Below are 19406 nucleotides of genomic sequence, written 5' to 3' on the forward strand. Positions count from 1 at the left end.
CAACTTTAACCAAAATATTCATTCAATTAGTTCAAATTATTTTCACACTTTCATATGAAGTTACTTGACTGATTAGGTCAGATCAAAAAGAGTTTCATCTGTCGCTAAACAAACCCTGAATCACTTTTTAAATAGTTCCATACCAATCCTAATTATTTATATTTAAATTCCAACCTTCCACACTTTTTAACTAAAATAATCAACAATGAGAAAGTTTATCCTAATATTGAAAATATACTTCATATGATATAAATATACAATAAAAATTATGTGAATAAAATTAAATGACGATGATTATTAGTTAGAACCAACAAATGCGAAAGTTTATCTTATTGTTGAAAAAACATTTCATATGATATAAATATACAATAAGACTGAAGTGAATAAAAATAAATGACGATGATTATTAGTTAGAATCTGATTTTGAGGAGGTATGTTACTGGAGCGAATCGGATCGGATCGGATCGGATCGGATCGAGTCCAGACAAGATTAAACCAATTTCGGATTGCTGGTTGATAAAATTGAACCAATCATGTATGATATCATATTTAATCGGTTCCGGATTTACAAGATGGAGAGTGTAACTCAATCTTAAACACTCTCGATCTAAAACAGAAATCAAATTAATTTAGATTGAAATTAGATTGTTCAGATTAAGAGAAAATTGGAATAAAAAAAATTAAACAACCATATACATATCTTCTAATTTATAGCTATATGAAACAGATCCTGAACTAGTTTCGGTACCAGATTCAAATGGTTTCGAATTCATTTTGAAACAACTCAATCCGATTCACTATTGAGGTTGAATTTGGTTCAACCTGCACAACAAGAAAAATTTAAATCAACAACGCACATACAACAACGGTTTTAGTAAAAACCGTTGTCGTATGCTTTTTAACAACGGTTTTAGTGAAAACCGTTGTCGTAGGTGCGTTTTTTACGCAAAAGACAACAGTTTTATGAAAATCGTTGTCTTTTGGGGTCAAAGACAACGGTTTTTAGGGTCAATGACAACGGTTCTATAAAACCGATGTCTTTGAGCGTTTTTTAGGGTCAAAGACAACGGTTTATAGAACTGTTGTCTATTAACGTGTTTTTTTGGACAATCGACAACGATTTTTTAAAACCGTTGTAGAAAGGTGTGATTTAAAACGTATTTAGCGACGGATTTGCTAGAACCGTCGCTAAATTTAGCGACCGTTTATTGAAACCGTCGCTAATTTAAAATTAGTGACAGTTTTACTTAAAACCGTCGCTACATTTAGCGACAGTTTTTCTTAAATCCGTCGCATGTTTTAAATTTAGCGACATTTTTTTAATACCGTCGCTAAATGTAGCGACGGTTCTAGCAAACCCGTCGCTACATAGCAACAGTTATAAAAAAACTGTCGCAAAATTTAAAAATGCGACGGTGCTTGGTTAAACCGTTGCTAATAGCGACGGTTTATTCAAAAACCGTCGCAATTTATCTATAAATACCAACACTTTCGGTCCATTTTAACACACACCATTTCAAAACACTTAAAATTTTTTTTCTTACACGATTTTAGTTTCGATTTAAGGTAAATTTTTTCGCTTTATTTTTTGAAAAATTTTTAAGTTTTAGTTAAGATCATCAATATTGTTAGACTATTCAAATTATAAGTTTTTTAAAATTTATTAAATTATTAAAAGTAAAATTTTTTTTATTTTACTGAAAATATTAGCGACAGAAATTATAAAATAACCGTCGCTAACATTAGAGACGGAATCCATGAACTAACTGTCGCGAATGTAGCGACGGTTTGACAAAAATCCGTCGCTCGCTAATTTTATTTGCGACGGTTGTTGAAAAACCGTCGCAAAATGTGGGTACAACAACAGATAAAAATCGTTGTCTTTGAGCGCACCCTTTAACCACATGGGCTTTAACAACGTTTTTAAAATGGCTACGACAACGGTTTTTAACCGAACCGTTGTCGTTCGGATTTTTTTGTAGTGCTGGAACCAATTATATTGGCTTCGAATTGAACTATACCGAATTGGCATTGATTCAATCCATTAAGCATGCCTAATTTTGAGTCGACTTCAGGATTAAATTAATTACAATATGATCAGTTCAACTATAAATCCAACACAGTAGTTGACATGTTACATTATTATTAATTAGACTATACCGAATTGTGTGAGCCACTCGATATAACATCGGAAACAACGCCTGGAAAGTATTTAAATCACCACACTTTAATTGGTGCTGCTAAAACTTAAATAGCCTCTTTTTAACTTTTTAAGCTTCAACAATTATAAATAATTGCTAATCGGATATTTGAGCTAGAGAAACCTCAAAATAATTCATACACTCAAAGATAGTGCCCTCAGGGTGTAGAGTTGGTAAAATTGGTGAACAATTGATCAAAAATATCAGTTCGATTATCTTTATTAACACTTTCTTAGACGAATATAAGACAAGAAATTTGCCTAAGACAGTTTACTTGACTAGCATGGTTTGCAAATTACTTCATCAGCCATGATTTATCTAGTGCACATCGAAGTGTAGAGACTGCGGATTCCATCATTTTTTTAAAAAAAACTAAAAGATATTTAAGTAAATATGTTGGTGATTATTTGTGAAGAATTTGAACATATATTTGGTAGGGAAAATTGCATTTTTATTTCTTTAATTTGATATATTTTACGTTTTAGTAATGTAACTTGTTAAAGTATGATTTTCATCAAGTACTTTTTTTTATATATATCTTTTTTATGTCTGGAATCACTAGATCTACTGAATATTGTTTATTTGACAACAATGTTCTATTACATAGTTCATGTGACAAAAATAAAACTTATATTACATATATTAAAATCTATATAAACAAAAATAAAGAGAAACAATAAAGTTTTTTTTTTCCTCATTTTGAAGTATTGAAGTCGTTTTGTTTTATTTTCCCTTTGGTTTTGCTCATATGAATTTTAATCTATATAATATATTAATTATTCTCACTATTTATATCACGTAGCAGAGGATCAATGTCAAATAAATCATATTCGATAAATTTAGTGATTTCAACGAAATAACAAAAGCCAAAAAAATCTAAAGTTACTGGATGAAAACTATATTTTGAAAAATTACAATATTAAACTCAAAACATGTCAATTTACAAGATTAAAATTACAATTTTCTTGTTTTCTCAATTCCTTAAAATCATCGAAATATGCCTCTATCCATATCCACGTTCTTGAATTTATAAAATATAGGATAAACAAATTTTAGTTTTTAATGATGATTAGTTATTAAAAAAAATATAAAAATAATTAGGTAGATATAAAAATTTATGCATGTGGATGATAGCCTCAAAATTAGGTATGCTTATGGGACCAGCTCAATCCGGAATTCCAAATCCAACCCGATATGATATTAAATTGGATCGAGTTTCTTAAAAATGAATCCGAAACCATTTTATTATCGCCCGATTGAATCGGGTCTAACAAAATATTTACTTTATTATTATTATTATTATTATTATTATTATTGTTTTGTTTCATATATAATTTTTTTATGTAAAAAAATGTTGAAAAATGGAGTGTCAAATTATTAAAATGTCTAATGAGTAGGAGGAAATAATAATCTACGATAGGCTTGATATTATTCCTACGACCAATGATAAAGGAATTGAAAAACACACGAGCTAATAAGACAATAAATATTACATAGGTGTTATGTGCTCTTAAGTGAAACTACAAGGGGATTGGCAGCAATTCTTCCGAGAAAAATAATAATAATAATAATAATTCCAATTATGTTTGGATCCGATTCAATTTGATTTCGGTTTCTAGTTGAGTTATACTTCTAATCCGATAAATCCAATCTGATATCCTATATGATTGATTCTATTATCTCGCACACAAAAACTTATGTGAGACGGTCGCACGGGTTGTATTTTGTGAGACATATTTCTTATTTGGGTCATCTATGAAAAAATATTACTTTTTATGTTAATAGTATTATTTTTTATTGTGAATATCGGTAGGGTTGACCCGTCTCACAGATAAAGATTCGTGAGACCGTTTCACAAAAGACCTATTCTTTTCCCGCAATCCGAAACCGGTCCTATTTGATCCCGTATAATCCCTACTCATAATATATCTATATTATTATATTATTAAGTGTGAGATCTTTAGAGTAACTACATTAGATGATACCAAAATATTTAATTTTATATTTATATTTCTCAACTTACTAAAAACCTCCTCAAGTCACTCCACATTTTACGTAGAAAAAAACTAAACAAAACATGTCTTTCAAATCGAACATCTCTTCTAAATTGAAAATAATTTCATGTTAAGTGTTTAGTATTATTTAATCGAATTAAAAAAATAATAATAATACATGTAACGCGTGTACATCTTTTTATTTGTGTTAATAAAAAATGACACGTTTTAAAGTCGCTCAACGAAAAGAAGTGGAATAATAATTTGTTGGTGTAAACTATTTAAAATGATATAAATAATGCATATATTTTTATCTTATTTTAATATAGAAAAAGAAAATAATAACAAAAAATAAGAAACATAAGCAATAAACCAGCATTTATTCAGAAGAGTGAAATGGCAGATTTAGCCCACCAAATGAGTCAAAGACACAACAACGGTTGAGGGGCAAAACAGTAACTTGGTTGAAAGAGATGTGTAGCTTACATGGCTGAAACAGCTCTTTTTAACTCACTCAATCCCTCGAGAATGGAGATCGGAATTGCATGAGAGAAATGAGCCACGCTCCCTTCCCTTCCCTTCCCAGAGACGAAGAAACATAAGGATAAAATCTGTATCCATTCATCTCCTCGACATGCATTTGCATTTGTTCAACTGTGTCTGATGAGAAAGAGTGCGGGAAAAAAAATTTCATTGGAAATTTCGTCCATTTTTCTATTGTAATCTCCGGAAACCCCCAATGATTTGATTGTTCTTTCCGTCTATTGATTCTATTGTCTCTTTTTCTTTTCAATTTGACTTTTCTATTTCTTGTTTATAAAACCCGTCGATTTTCTTGGGCTTATTTTATTTTCTTTTCTTTTTTTAAAGAAAAATAGATATAAGCTTAAAGATCCCACATCTGTCAGTGTGTGATTCTGATAGAGGAAATCAAGAACTTTAATGGCGAATGCATCCGGGCTGTTTTCGCCAAATGTTCCTTGTGGTAGGAAGAGATTTTCTCCACCTTTGGGGACTTCTCGATCTGGGATTTGGTTCTCCGAGGGAGTTTCCAGGAGATTAGTGTGTTCCAGCACTGCTCAGGGTGCAGAGAAGCTTCCCCCTTCTGAACCTAGAGTTCCCAGGTAATCAATTAAATGCAAAGTTGAGATGTGGATTTTTTCCATTTTGATCTTGTGGGTTTTGCTTTCTAATCGCTAAGAAATATTAAATTAGCGTCTCCTTTTTGGAGAAAATGAATTGTAAATTCTGGATGAATAGGTTCTGATAGGTTGTTGATTGCTTGTTTAGGAAAGCGCGTGATGTAAAATTTGAATCTTTTGTTGATAGTCATGTGTTAAGTAATTGAGTCACTACAAGTTGGATGTTTTTTGGGTGGTTTTTTGTCAGTTGTAATAATTTGCAACAATTTAAAACAATGGAGGTTTAGTTGTTTTCATGCTATCTTTTGTGTGAATCTCATTTAGCACGTGAATATATATTGAAGGAGGAAATCTATGGATATTAATTGCTCATATGCTATGGAAGTATGTATTTTGGATAAATAATATGCAAGTAGATGAAAGGAAGACTCTAATAAAGTTTGCTATTATTTAAATCTTTTTTATTTTTCTATTATGGTGGTGTTATTTGTTTTTAAATGTAGATTCATACCACTTTGATGATTAGTTTTGGCTCATCCAAAGGCAAGAACTAATTTTGGTTACACCCATTTATGTGACATGAAGCTGCCTAATGATCTGTCGAATATCCCCGTGACTTTACTCTACTTGCATGCTAATGTTCCTTGGTTTCTTTAATTGTGCTGCTGTTTTTCGATAAGTATTATCAATGATATTTTAATGAAGCTTGATGTTTTCTCTGTCCCCTTCCGTGTGATTTAGCTGGTTGCTTATTGATGGAAGAGGAAATTTATATTCTGACGGTTAGTTACCACAATAACCAAAGAAACAACTAACATATACCATTGCTATTGCTTGTAGCTCTATATGTTCTATTCATTAACTATTGCTGCTGCCTGCTGATCTGAGTCTCCTTTTGTTCTTCTTGTGCGTTCTGAATCCACTGCCATCCAAAAGAAACAAAAAAGTGATATCACTAATGAATTGAAAGAAAGGTAGGGCAAATGTGGTTGTTTTCCTGGTTTTCTAATTCTAGCGGTTAGACGTGCTAGAACGTGTTTTGAGCAGGACTGAAGTGGAAATTGTAAATTTACTAATACAATGTAGATACCTCCCCATTCCTTGATGAAAGAAAGTGTGAATTGTCAGCATTTATGATGGTTGGTGGATGCAGACTTAAATTGCCAGATATGGTAGCTGACAAATTGTGAAATGATTGTGGCATGCAAATTGACTGAAGAAAAATGATGATTGTGGCATGAAAATTGACCGAAGAAAAATGAAATCGCGGCTCAAGTTTTCACATGCACAACGAGCTCTATAAATAGAGCTCCCTACCTTTTATAGAGCTCCCTACCTTTAGTTTCAATCATCCAATCGAAAGCTTTGTTCAAAGCAATCCCAAAAGTTTAGAGAGCATAGGAAAAGAAAAGAGGTTTTTCTCGAGTGTTAGAGATTATCTTTTGTGAGTTAGAGAAAATATTTTCTTGATTATATTCGGGGTTGAGATTGTGAGAGATTGAGTGTTTTGTATTCACTAGTAAAATTTCTCCCAATAACAAAGATTTGTAGTAGCTCTATGGACGTAGTCAATATTGGGTGAACCACGTAAATCTTTGTGTTTTTGTTGATTATTTATTATGTATTTTGGTACTATATTATTGCCACGGTCTCAATTGTTTGTATAATCAATAAAAACAAAAAGTGATATCACTAATGAATTGAAAGGATGGTAGGGCAAACGTGGCGGTTTTCATGGTCTTCTAATTCTAACGGTTAGACGTGCTAGAATGTCTATTGAGCAGGACTGAAGCGGAAAATGTAAAATTTACTAATACAATGTAGATACATCCATACCCCATTCCTGACTATCCAAATTAGCAGAAGTTAGTTTCCTTCTGTTGATCTTTTATTTCTCCATAGTTGATTTTAAGTGATGCTTTGTATCTTCAAACCATTTCTTTCAACTTGGCTACATTCCACACTGAATGCCAGTTTTTATCGTTTGCATACTATCGATTGGTCAAATTTATGCTCTTAGATATTGGTGACTTAAGCTGTTGGTCTCAAACTCTCAATTTAGTAACATGTGATCATTTTATGCATATTCAATCCCCTTTTGCATGTGTTCTTTGCTTTCAATCTGTTAAAAATCAACCTTTTCCTATAATGCCTTGGCTTATGTTGATTAATGAAGGGTTTTGAGAAGCACCTCACATACTAGTATGCACTTTTGCAGTCTTGGCCTTCTTGAAACACATATCATAGAATGCAGATTCGTGTATTCACCCTAGCTTAGTGATTATTCATATTGAAAGGATGTTTTGCTTTTTCCCTCGTTTAAAATTTATCTACTGTTTAAATGGAATAATGTCCTCTTTGATCACCGATTTTAATTTTTTATAGGTTTGTTAGCAAAGGCTGCAAGTTAGTTGGATGTGGCTCTGCAGTACCAAGTCTTCAGATATCTAACAATGACCTCTCAAAAATTGTGGATACTTCCGATGAATGGATATCTGTACGGACTGGAATTCGAAATCGAAGAATCATTTCTGGTGAGTTTTTTCTTCCCCTCAGTTAATGCTTCCTTTTCACCTGAACTGAAGAGAGAGTCAGAATATTTGTGTTAGCATTTGGCTTTTCTGAGTTGAGATCTTTTAGCTCTTCAAGTGGTAAGAATGATTAGTCCTTTACATGTACATGTTAACATTAGCTTTAACCGTGGCGCCTGGACGCTCACCATATCATGCATTCATTTTGTGCAACTTTTTTGGACTAGGGAAGCTTACCAAACAACGCCACATATTTGTTTGCCCTTGGCAGTCCAGTTTTGAGTGAAGAGAAGAAAAACTTCAGTTCACATGATATGTTTTCAAGTCTTTGAATTGTATTTATGAACCAGCGTGTATCTTAGAAATATGCTGGTGCAGGAAAGGATAGTCTGGCTGCTTTGGCAATAGAGGCAGGTCGGAAAGCTCTCCAGATGGCCTTGGTTGATCCTGATGATTTGGATCTTGTGTTAATGTGTACTTCCACTCCCGAAGATTTATTTGGCAGTGCTCCGCAGGTACAAATTTTAGCAATATCCCTAAATTATCGCTAATTTTTCTTCTTTTTTTCCTTATTATGATTGTGAGACAGAGCCCTGATCGTTTCCAATCTTCAATTTTTACGACCTTTTTAAAGCTTCATGATTCTCTTATATTTGATGATCATCATGCCATAGTATATGCATAACTATTTATTTATGATATATTATTTGATTTCATGAGCAATAGCATATTTGAAAATTCAAATGTGCTTTTGGCATTTTTTTCCAGATTCAAAAAGAGCTGGGCTGCAAGAATAATCCATTGGCTTATGATATAACTGCTGCCTGTAGTGGTTTTGTTTTGGGTCTAGTTTCTGCCGCTTGCCACATTAGAGGTGAAAACTCAATTTCTTACTTAAAGATTGCAAAAATCGGTTACTTAATAAAGAGTCTGTTTGGCTCATCTTATAGATTGTTTAAAACATTTTGAGGAGGTTTGAAAACTTATACAGTATCTGTAAATGTTAGGTCAGATTTTTTAAACAAGATATTTTAATGTTTAAACATAAGCTACTTTGAGATCTTCAAAAACCAATAGGATCATGGCAACTTATCAAAATAACCAAATAACCTAGATTCTTATCCTTACATCTCATGTTAACCTCCTATCCTTCTTCCCACTCTATTTTTTTTCTTTCTCCCTAGTTTACTTGTTTCTTCCACTTTTCAGGTCTTTTTTTTTATGTTAAACTTATTTTATCCCAATATTTTATGAACTTAATTTTAAAATAAGATGTAAGAGCTTATAAGTTAGAGCCTATTAGTATTTGGCTCAGCTAATCTTAAATATCCTACCAGATTTTAGAGCATAAGATGTTTTAGTAGCTTATAAAGTCTTAGATCTTATTTTACAATTAAGCTATTAAAGTATCCGAATAAAAAGAGACATCCTAGAAAGAAAATAATTGGAAAACAAAATCTCAAGGGACAATGAATTTGACTATAATTTAGGATATACTACTAATTTTTAATATTTTATTTTGTTATTTTGAATTAAAGCTTATATTATCTTTAAAAATAACTTGGTATTTTCTTCTTCTTGTTTTTTTTAAATAGATCTTATAACTCTTATTAGCTTTTTTAGAAAAACAAAATATTTTTTCAAATACTTAATATACACTAAAAAGCATGTTATAAGTTCCTGAATATCTTTTAAATTTAATATCCCTGTCTATTCTCTAATCCTTTTTTCTCACCATTTTCATTATGTTAAAAAAAAATCATATTTAATTTTAAGAACAATTAACGAAAACATGTTATTATAGCCTTAAATCACACACATCTGTCATAGAATTTTTTTTTAAAAAAAATAGTACTTTAAAATGGTAAGCTTATTATATTAAAATAATTTAAATGATTTGTTTCTCTACCCTTGTGTTAATTTCTTGAGAGCTTATTTTATCTAAACTGTTAAAAAGTTCAATTTTAAAATGAGATGTAAGAGCTCATAAGGTAGTTGAATATCTTTTGAACTCTAAAACCTTATAGACGTTAAAGGTAATTTTAACCTAACAAGCTCTAAAACAGCTTATGAGATTTAAAAGCTATAAGATATTTAAGATAAGTTTAGTTAAATAGACTATAAGTTGCTTCATTATCGAAATCTGATTTATTGTGATTTATTGCTAGGTGGTGGCTTCAAAAATGTTCTTGTGATTGGAGCTGATGCACTATCTCGCTATGTTGATTGGACCGACCGAGGATCCTGTATTCTCTTTGGCGATGCTGCTGGTGCTGTGGTAGTACAGGTACCGTATCATATCATTTTCACTCCGTTTATCATCCCTTTTTCCTCTAAAAAAAAGAGAGTTTTAAGGAAATTATTGCAGCATGTCTTTTTCATTTATGTACAAATTTCTTCTTTTGCGACAGCAAATTTGATGTAGATAGTCTTGTATTCAGGTGACTAATTCCTTTAATACTCGTTAATTTTTCATGATCTTTTAATCAGGCATGTGACATAGAAGAGGATGGTTTATTCGCATTTGACTTGCACAGCGATGGTGAAGGGCAAAGGTACCTTTTTAACATCCTCTCGAAGAAATCTTGTCCTCTAGTTCTTCAGACTAGCTATGTGGTACACATGTACTATAAATTTTTTGGTCTAAAGCGTTGTAGTTTATGTTATTAATCTAATCGGATATACCAAAATTTTAGAAATTCACTAAAAATGAAATTATCAAGTTTGGTTCATGATTTATTAATAACAAAGATTAAAATCTATTTCTTCGTAGATAATGAAAAAACAAAACTATTATGCAAAACTTAATTGTGACTCACCATATAGACCACCGTTCACCAGCAAGGACCGTTGCACGTGCAATGCATGTGCACTATCAAATATCTTGTTTGTGCCGGTGTCTGGTGTCGGTAACTTAATCTAATATGTCAAAAGTTAAACATAAATTAATTAAAATAAGGATGAATAAAAAATTTAAATGTTAACTCTAATTTTATCAATATCAATATAGTTAAAACATGTAAGCCAATTGTAATAATTTGAATCGATATCACACCAGGTATATAGTATAAATATATATAATTCGATAAAGTAAACTTGGTTTAGTAAATTTAACAGATGGCATGCCAAAAAATATCCCAAGTTCATACTATTTATATTGAATAGTTATATATAAATTTAAAGTATTTCGTCATTTCTAGACACTTAAACGCCACTATGAAGGAAAATGAAAAGGATCAAGCATTAGGGACTAATGGTTCACTCCTTGGACATCTACCAAAAGGGTCTTCATACTCCTGCATACAAATGAATGGTAAAGAGGTCTTCCGATTTGCTGTTCGTGTGGTTCCTCAGTCGATAGAATTGGCTCTACAGAAGGCAGGTCTTTCTGGGTCCAGTATAGATTGGTTGCTGCTTCATCAGGTATGTGTGTGTTATATTGCATCGTGCCTTGTCACTTAAAACAGATTAAATCAACTTTCACACAAGATGCATAAAGGATCTTGAGTCAAGAAAATTGAGTGTTCCTTAGCATACAAGCTGATCATATGCTTAGCCTATTGTAAATGAAAGTCGAGATAAAACACAATATACATAAAAAAAGTAAAAACTTGTTTGTACATCTGTGACAAATGCTCAAATTATGGATGCTTGCGCTCCCAAAGTAGTAGTTACATGTATGACCAAACTAGAGAAGCATGCCGTCACAAAATTGTAATTACGTAGACAACCCTTTGTATATTTTGAAATGTTTGCATTTAGCATGATAGTTGAATCAAAACGTCTAAATCTACCTCCCTCGGAAGAGAAAAAGAAAAGACATATGATGATGATTTTTGGAAACTGGATTTTGAGGATAACAATTCTCAATCTTGCCAGTCACACTACAATTGCTTGTTAAGTCAGAATGAAATTGTAGAATTGCGAGTTCCTTGAAAAGGCAATATGCACAACAGCTCACTTGAGATGACTTTCATCCACTAATCAATATATGAGACTCTCTCTTTAATCTAACCCATAATTTGGATTCAAAATACATTGTCGACCTTTTCCAGTTGGTAGCCTTTTCTTTCATCGCCCACTCTGTTGCGTCAGTTTTTAATGAAAGCAACAATGTTAAAATATGAGATAGGGAGATGATAGCTCAACCCCAGAAAATTAGTATATCCTCTCAATATAAGCTACACAACAATTACTGGTGAAGCTGATACGAAATCGTGCTATCTTTGTCATTTTGACATATTTCAGGAGAATGAAATGTATAGCATGCAGTATGCATTTACTTTTTCATTGAATTCACATTGCACTTGTGGAAAACTTCTCGGACTTTAAAAATGATTTACACGAGTGCATTACCAATATGGTGACATGCTATGTTAAGAAATCTGACTTCGGATTTTCTCGAAAATCTTTGAGTTACGTTTTACTCTTCATTTTACCAGTACATCTAGTTCTACGTTTTTCTCAGTATTAGAATGTATTATATACCCATATGTTGATGAGACTAACCAGCAGAAGAAACTTGTTCTTGCAGGCAAATCAGAGAATTATCGATGCAGTAGCCACACGTCTTGACTTTCCATCAGAACGAGTCCTATCAAATCTTGCTAACTACGGTAATACAAGCGCTGCATCAATTCCATTGGCGTTGGATGAAGCTGTGAGAAGTGGGAAGGTGAAAGCCGGTCATACAATCGCAGCCGCTGGTTTTGGAGCGGGTCTTACGTGGGGCTCTGCCATCATTAGATGGGAATGATCAACTGTCCAGAAAGAAGGGGATTTGCAAAATAGATTTTGTAAGTTTTTATTTATTTTTTTGTCTCCTAATTTTGTTTCTTGTACTAAGTTATTAAGTTGTGCGATGGCACAGTCTCCTTCTGCGCTCCTTTTGTTTTGTCTTTGGTATTTCTTGGAACTGCAATGACATCAATAAAGTTCATTCTTTTTGCCCTCATATTTTGACTTTGTTCCTGTAAGTGATGTTTGGTTGGATTTTTTATCTAATTCCAACTAAAAATTATTTTATGACTAATAATATGGGATGATTCCCTATACATTTAATATCTCGTTTTTCAATTGTCCCGATTTAGTCCTTCATTTTGTGGAGTGTTTCTTGATTTAGTCCTTCATTTTGTGGAGTGTCAATAACTATAATTTTTGTTCGTAAATAATAATGTTCATTCTTAGATTTAATCGATTTTATATTTACGTAATGTCATTAGTTTAATTTTATAGAATCTGCTATTCCTAAAAATGTATTTTAAAAAATGATGTGTATAGTGAATAGTTGAATTTTTTTGAGCGAAAATCTGAATAAAAACTTCTAATAAATTACAAGTAGGGGGCATGCTCTGTAAAAACTATTTATTTTTATTTTTTTTATACAATGGTAAAACAAAAATATTTATCATTTTTGCTAAAAAAAATCTTTAAAAAAAGTTATTTTGGTTAACTAATTATAACATTCTTTGACTAAAAACAAGCGATACAAGAATTGTAAAAATTGAGCGTTGAAAATAAGAATTATAAATATTGAAAATTGGTGTGTAATGATATATGTAATTATGTATTTATTTTTGGATTATTTTCAAAAAAATTATATAAATAAGTATCTCAATTTTTAAAGAAAAACATAATTAAATTAAAAATAAAAATTTAGGATAAAAAATAAAAATATTGTGAAATCATTGTCCCAACTCCCAAACCTACCAGGATATTCAGTCTTCTAATCAATTATTATTATTTTTAAAAAAATATATAAAAGTTTATTTAAAAAGCTCGGCAGCACGTGCCAAAAGACCCGGTCGAGCACAACCCTTGGATCAGTGGGTCACGTATAAAAATATGTGGGGTCCACGAAGATGAAGCTAATTGTGCTACACCTCTCCAGATGCAGTCCTCAAATAAAGAGTAATTGATAGACAGACATGTTATTAATATAGATAAAATATACAATAATTATTACATTTTCGTAGAATTACAACATCCATCGATGACTATGACAAAAAAAAAATAAAGAGAGAAAAACAAAAAGAATCACATAGAACCAACTAATATACAAATGCAACAAATAAAAAATACTTTGTCAAGTTTGATCTTTTTTAATCTGTCTTACGACTGGGCTGGCTGAGGACATTTTCACCATACGTCGCGCAAATATCTTCCTGTCATTTGCAGATTCTTCACCATGCTCTCAGCTTTGGAGCTGTCCACAGATCCCTGAAAACATAGTCAAGGCGAAAAGTTGTGTTTAGAAACCGAGCATTTGCCAAGAATTGCACTAAAGTTGGAAAAGAGTAACAGCCAAATGTTATGCATAAATACACACCTGTTCTTGGACGATGGTGTGGAGAGTTCGATGGACATCACGAGCCATGCCTTTCGCATCACCGCATACGTAAATATGTCCTCCCTCTGAGATTACATTCCAGACATCTGAGGCCTGTCCATCACATATAATGTAAACATTTATGGGTATTTATCCAACTAAATTATAAGTAGTCCCGTATGAGCTAGTGCAGAAGAGAAGGTTGATTTTAACACATTTGGAGCATAACGCAGTGGGAAAACATCAAATCAATACAAAATTTTCGAGATCGAAGCAACTGTTGAATACGTGGATGTCGAAAATAATTGCATACTTTTTGTGCCAACTTGTGCTGCACATATTCTTTGGTTGGTCCCTCGCGTGAAAATGCAAGAACGAGCTCTGAAATTACTCCAGCTTCGACAAAGTCGTTCAATTCATCCTCGTAAATGAAGTCCTGGAGATGACGCGAGTTAATGTGGCATAAATTTTATTGAGAGTGAGAACATTTTACAGATGCTGAGTGAACTACTAACCATCTTTCGGTTCCTGCATCCAAAATATAATACGGCGGGACCAAGTTCAGCCCCAGATTTTTTCAGTGCTAATCTTTCCTGTTAACATAAATAAGCACTTATGGCATAATCATCGGAATAGAAAACCAACAGTTGGGCACGTGAAATATTTTTACACAAACCTGCAGGAAACCCCTGAATGGGGCCAAGCCAGTCCCAGGGCCGATCATTATTATGGGTGTTTTAGGATCAACAGGCAGCCTGAAGTTCGAAGTTCTAACAAAAATTGGTGCCCAACTGCAATCGCTGCTTTCCTCCAAAGGCACGGCATTCTAAAAGAAATGCAAAAACTAAGATCCAAGAAACAGCTACCAAAAAATATTATGCCGAGGGATAAAGTATGTGCACCGAATGGTGGCACCATCTACTTGTGTGTCAACACAACAACTGACTTTTTTGCATCTCTAGGAAATTAACAAAAGACTTAAACATATAACCTTATCTCAAGAACGAGAAACATACCTTCATCCATGTTGAGCTGACACCCTTGTGAATTCTTCCTGAGGGCATTTTCTCATAAACTAATGCACAAGTTACATGGATTCTTGATGGTGCAATCCTGGAAAACAATAGGAGAAAATGAGTTCCTGAAGATTTGTCAATATAACGAGAAAATAAAAGGCAACGAGCAAAACATACAAGATCAATTTGCACAAATGACCAACTTATATGGCCGCTAGAATTGCATTCCATATAGCAATTGCAGCCTCAAAAAGTAGAAACAAAGGAATGGTAAGATAAATACTCACTTTGGGGACGATGAGATAGAGTAAAATCTGGCCTGCAGGCGAGGAGCAACTGCTGCAAAGAAAACACCGAGAGGAGGCTTGGCAGAGGGGAAATCTGCCATGATCTCGAGTAAACTTCTCTGACTTGCAATCACATACTGCGCATATTCCTCCTGAAGATAACATACATTAATAATCATAAGAAGACCGATCAGGGAAAGCACTTGTCAAAAGATGGAATCAAATGTATCCAACCTTTCCATTAGGGGAAGAAAGGTGCCTGAGTCGATCGGCTTCACCGGAGTCCGAAGCATAAGCTGCTAATGCAAGTAAAGCAGACTGGAACAGCAGACACATGAGCCAAAATTTCAAGTAACATACGATAAATTATACCACGAATATGATGTTACAGTGATTAATTGAACCTTTTTGGGAGCACTTAAAAGATCTGCATATCGAGTCAGTGCTGTTCTTAAAGTACATGGTGGGAAGGGAGGTAGCAAAGAGCCACCGCTGAGGGGTGTGCCATCCTCTTTATTAGCATGAATTGAGAAGTATGTCTGTGAGGGCAAATTTAGTAACCGTTCTGCTTCCTCCACAGTTTCAATCAAATTCTCACAGTAAACACCAACATGGTCCCCCGTTTCATACCTGTGGACAGAGAAGTTTTCAGTTCAATAATTAAGCTTTGTTATTTCGAAATTTCAAGAGGGCATTCAGAATTTCTGAATACGAAATGGGCCAAATTACATATATCAGAAACTTACGATAGTCCAATGCCAGATATGTCAAATTCCAAGTGAGTGCAAGAACGATCTGAAGCAGCAGTATGAAGCTCTTTCCTTCTAGCGACATTTGATCTTCAAACAAAAAACAAGACATAAAAAAATGTCTAGTACAAGGGGAGAGCTGCCCACATTCAAACTACACAGGAAACACAGTCCAAAAGGAAAAGAAAATTGAATAGAAACATGCTCGTTACCGGCAGGGATGCTGAGCATCATAAACGGCATTATGATTGATAAGGCCATTGGCTGAGCCGTTCTCCAAAATTGATCCATCTGTTTGGTCATGGAATACAACACGATACTCCAAAATTGTAGCAGTATATGGTGTAGTAGCAGTTGCATCATCCTCATCACAAAGTAATGCATCCAACTCAGGCCATACCAACTCACGCCTGCATTACGTCCGAATTAAAACATTTTGAAAAATTATCTTAGAATGTTACAGATGGCACAATTCGGTCGATTTGACATCTAATTAGGAATCCATTACCATGCAGTAAAGTCATCTTCAATGCATTGATCGTCGTCCCCGAGACCCACTGGGCCGAGCCTCTTTCCACCTGAAAAGGACATATGGGTGGTAACAGATGGAAACAAAATAGCACAAAACCAAGAAATGGTCCTTCAGCGAGCTTGAGTTTTCCTTCAAATTCATTTTTTTTAAATTTTAAAAAAATGACATAATGACGTGCATCTTTGAGGACATAAAGAAGCGTATCTAGCATCACTCAACATCCGAATTTTAATCCAGAAGCTAAATAAAAGTAAATTTCCCAAAGAAACAAATACCTTGATCTGAGAATATGCCGTCTACCACTTTAGCAATCTGTTAATCAAATATTGAACAATATGTAACGTCAGGCAACATATATAAAGAAGGAGCAAAGCAACATTATCCTATCAGCCTGGGAAGACCAAGCAGGGGCAATGGGGGTGATTTCCCCAATAGGTGGATTTTTTAAATTTAAAAAAAAAAACAATTCAATGTGCAATTTTTAAGGAGATGCGAGTTCAGTTCGGTCGCCCCTCCTTGCAACTTTTGGGTTCACAGATAGAATGCCAGCATATGTACGCATGAATGTAAAAAATCTAGGTACATACCTTGTTGAAATGCTCATATTTCCTGTTTCCAAGCCCAAATATGCCATAATGAAGATCCTTAATCCATTCTCCTCTCTCTTTTCCCTACACGAAAAAATCTTTGAAATCAATCCCAAATTTCACGCTATACACAGAAACCTGACGAAGAAACTATTAAATTCAGCGCTTTTTTTTTTTACCTCGGTAAACCACTTGTAGAACCTAGCCGCGTTGTCGGTGGGCTCACCATCTCCATATCTGAAAACAACCACCACTCAACCAACTCAATAAATCGCATGCACGCAAAAGGGTTCTAAGAATCGGTTTTTTGTTAAAAAATATGAATAAACATACGTGGCCAGGAAAAAGAAGGCCACAGTTTCCTTCTTCAGCTTCTCCTCGTACTCTTCGTCGTCCGCAGCATAATCATCCTATACAAATAAAAAAGATAAAGAAGCTACCACAAAAGAAGAAGTAGATAGATGATGAAAGTTCCTAAATGACCCAAAATTTTTGTTTCAAGACAAAGTTAAAAAACTGACCAAATCAACCACTTTAAACTTGGCCTGCTGATATCTTGCTTTGGCTTCTTCTGCAAGCGCCTATATTCAACACGAAAATCAACCATTTATTAACTTAGAATAAGAAATAATGAACAAATAAAAGAATTATCACCAGATCATCACGGCCAAGTAAAACATCATAGCAGAGAGATCCAAATATCAATTTTTTTACAAAATGGCGAGTCCTCCAAACTATTTCAATTAACTAGACAATTCTTGTAACCTCAGAAGTAAAATTCATAATCTTTAGTGAATCATACATTTCAAGGCATGAAAATTCCAAAGATTCCTATGATACCCCTTTCCCTTTCAAAGATCCCAATGAAATGTCAAAATTTTCTCACTTTTTTTTTCCATTTTTGGTCAAAGCAATTTCGAACAATAAAAAGTAAAACCCCCTTTTACCTTAGCAAAGCCTTCAGCCGTACCAGTCTGGGTTCCGAAAAATATGGTAACTGTCTTCTTCCCATCATCAACTTCCTCCGGCTCCAGGATCGCCTTCGGAACAACCAGCTTCGGCAGCTCCACCGCCTTCTTCGCCGATCCGCCAACACGCCGCCAAAGAAACACCAATACGCAGCCAATGAGCACCGCAATGGAGGTAGTAAGCACCATCATGAGGTCCCTATTCTCCACCAGCATCGTCAACACCGCCGGCTGTGCCACCTCCGACGACCCATTTAGTTTCTCGAGCTTCACTCCCTTCAACAAAGCAGCCATCAAATCAAACGGCGAGAGCCTTTCCGAAGTGGGTTCCATGTATTCAAGATAGACTTCCAAACTAACACAGTTATGAAACCTTCGACTTGACAAAAAAAAATCAACAAAAATGGGGAGGAAATGATTGGTTCGTGCCTCCCAGAGTCCCTCCCTCCGAAGATATATTCTTTTTCTGGTTGAAAGCGCTTTGGAGAGACTCTGAATTCTTGTTGGGAGAAGAAAGGTGTGATCTTTATTTATAGGCGGAGAGGACTGGGAGGGTGCAAGCCTAACAGTTAATCCACTTAACACTAGCTAACCATGGTTAGTTTTGGCAAATTTTAATTAATAATAATATCAATTCACCCCTCTAATTTTATGGAATAATAGTAGACACACAATATGTCCAAGTAAATTTTTTTTTTTTAACTTGAATGAAAGGATATGGTGAACTATCAAGAGGTTAGAGTTCAATCTCTTCATGTCTTTGTTATCTCATCTTTGAGTATTTAACACAAAATTTGTCTAACGTGATTTACATGATTAACGTGATTTGCATGATATTTTATTGACATTTTGAATTTACTCAAAACACATCAAAAATGACAGGTGCGAGTTCTCAAAATTATAAAAAAAAATTAAATTTAATTTTTATCTAAAATATAGATTTATATTTATTTATAATAAATTTGTATATGAAATATATTAGATTAAAGTAATTTTTATTAAAACTTGTGTATTTTTTAAATCACTAAATTTATTTATTTATTATTTGGAAAATAATATTAATTATGGGAT

The 19406-nt window shown here is 33.6% G+C and overlaps 2 protein-coding genes across 3 annotated transcripts; one reads left to right on the top strand and one right to left on the bottom strand.

Annotated features, from left to right (window-relative positions):
- Positions 1–4694: 4694 nt before the first annotated feature.
- On the top strand, positions 4695–12822 carry LOC140991926 (beta-ketoacyl-[acyl-carrier-protein] synthase III A, chloroplastic-like). 2 transcript variants are annotated; one of them, XM_073462095.1, is made up of 9 exons: positions 4695–4914; positions 5066–5319; positions 7723–7871; positions 8247–8383; positions 8637–8742; positions 10037–10155; positions 10359–10423; positions 11069–11291; positions 12403–12822. In XM_073462095.1, the coding sequence occupies exons 2-9, from the start codon at positions 5138–5140 to the stop codon at positions 12622–12624; spliced, it is 1203 nt and encodes a 400-aa protein (XP_073318196.1). In that variant the 5' UTR covers positions 4695–4914; positions 5066–5137; the 3' UTR covers positions 12625–12822. The 2 variants fall into 2 exon arrangements, with proteins under 2 accessions (XP_073318196.1, XP_073318197.1); XM_073462096.1 differs by having other exon boundaries at positions 4695–5319.
- A 985-nt stretch (positions 12823–13807) lies between these two features.
- LOC140991597 (NADPH--cytochrome P450 reductase-like) lies at positions 13808–18845 on the bottom strand. The gene is made up of 18 exons (XM_073461642.1): positions 18315–18845; positions 17889–17948; positions 17701–17777; positions 17547–17604; positions 17368–17451; positions 17056–17092; positions 16757–16826; positions 16461–16658; positions 16246–16338; positions 15904–16129; positions 15734–15817; positions 15500–15651; positions 15213–15309; positions 14873–15022; positions 14712–14789; positions 14510–14632; positions 14197–14310; positions 13808–14087 (listed from the first exon to the last, which is right to left on the bottom strand). Exons 1-18 carry the CDS (start codon positions 18666–18668, stop codon positions 14007–14009), a joined length of 2136 nt encoding a protein of 711 aa, XP_073317743.1. The 5' UTR covers positions 18669–18845; the 3' UTR covers positions 13808–14006.
- Between the last annotated feature and the right edge of the window lie 561 nt (positions 18846–19406).

The sequence above is a fragment of the Primulina huaijiensis genome, chromosome 13, assembly GCF_012295235.1.
Source record: "Primulina huaijiensis isolate GDHJ02 chromosome 13, ASM1229523v2, whole genome shotgun sequence".
NCBI classification, from domain to species: Eukaryota; Viridiplantae; Streptophyta; class Magnoliopsida; order Lamiales; family Gesneriaceae; genus Primulina; species Primulina huaijiensis.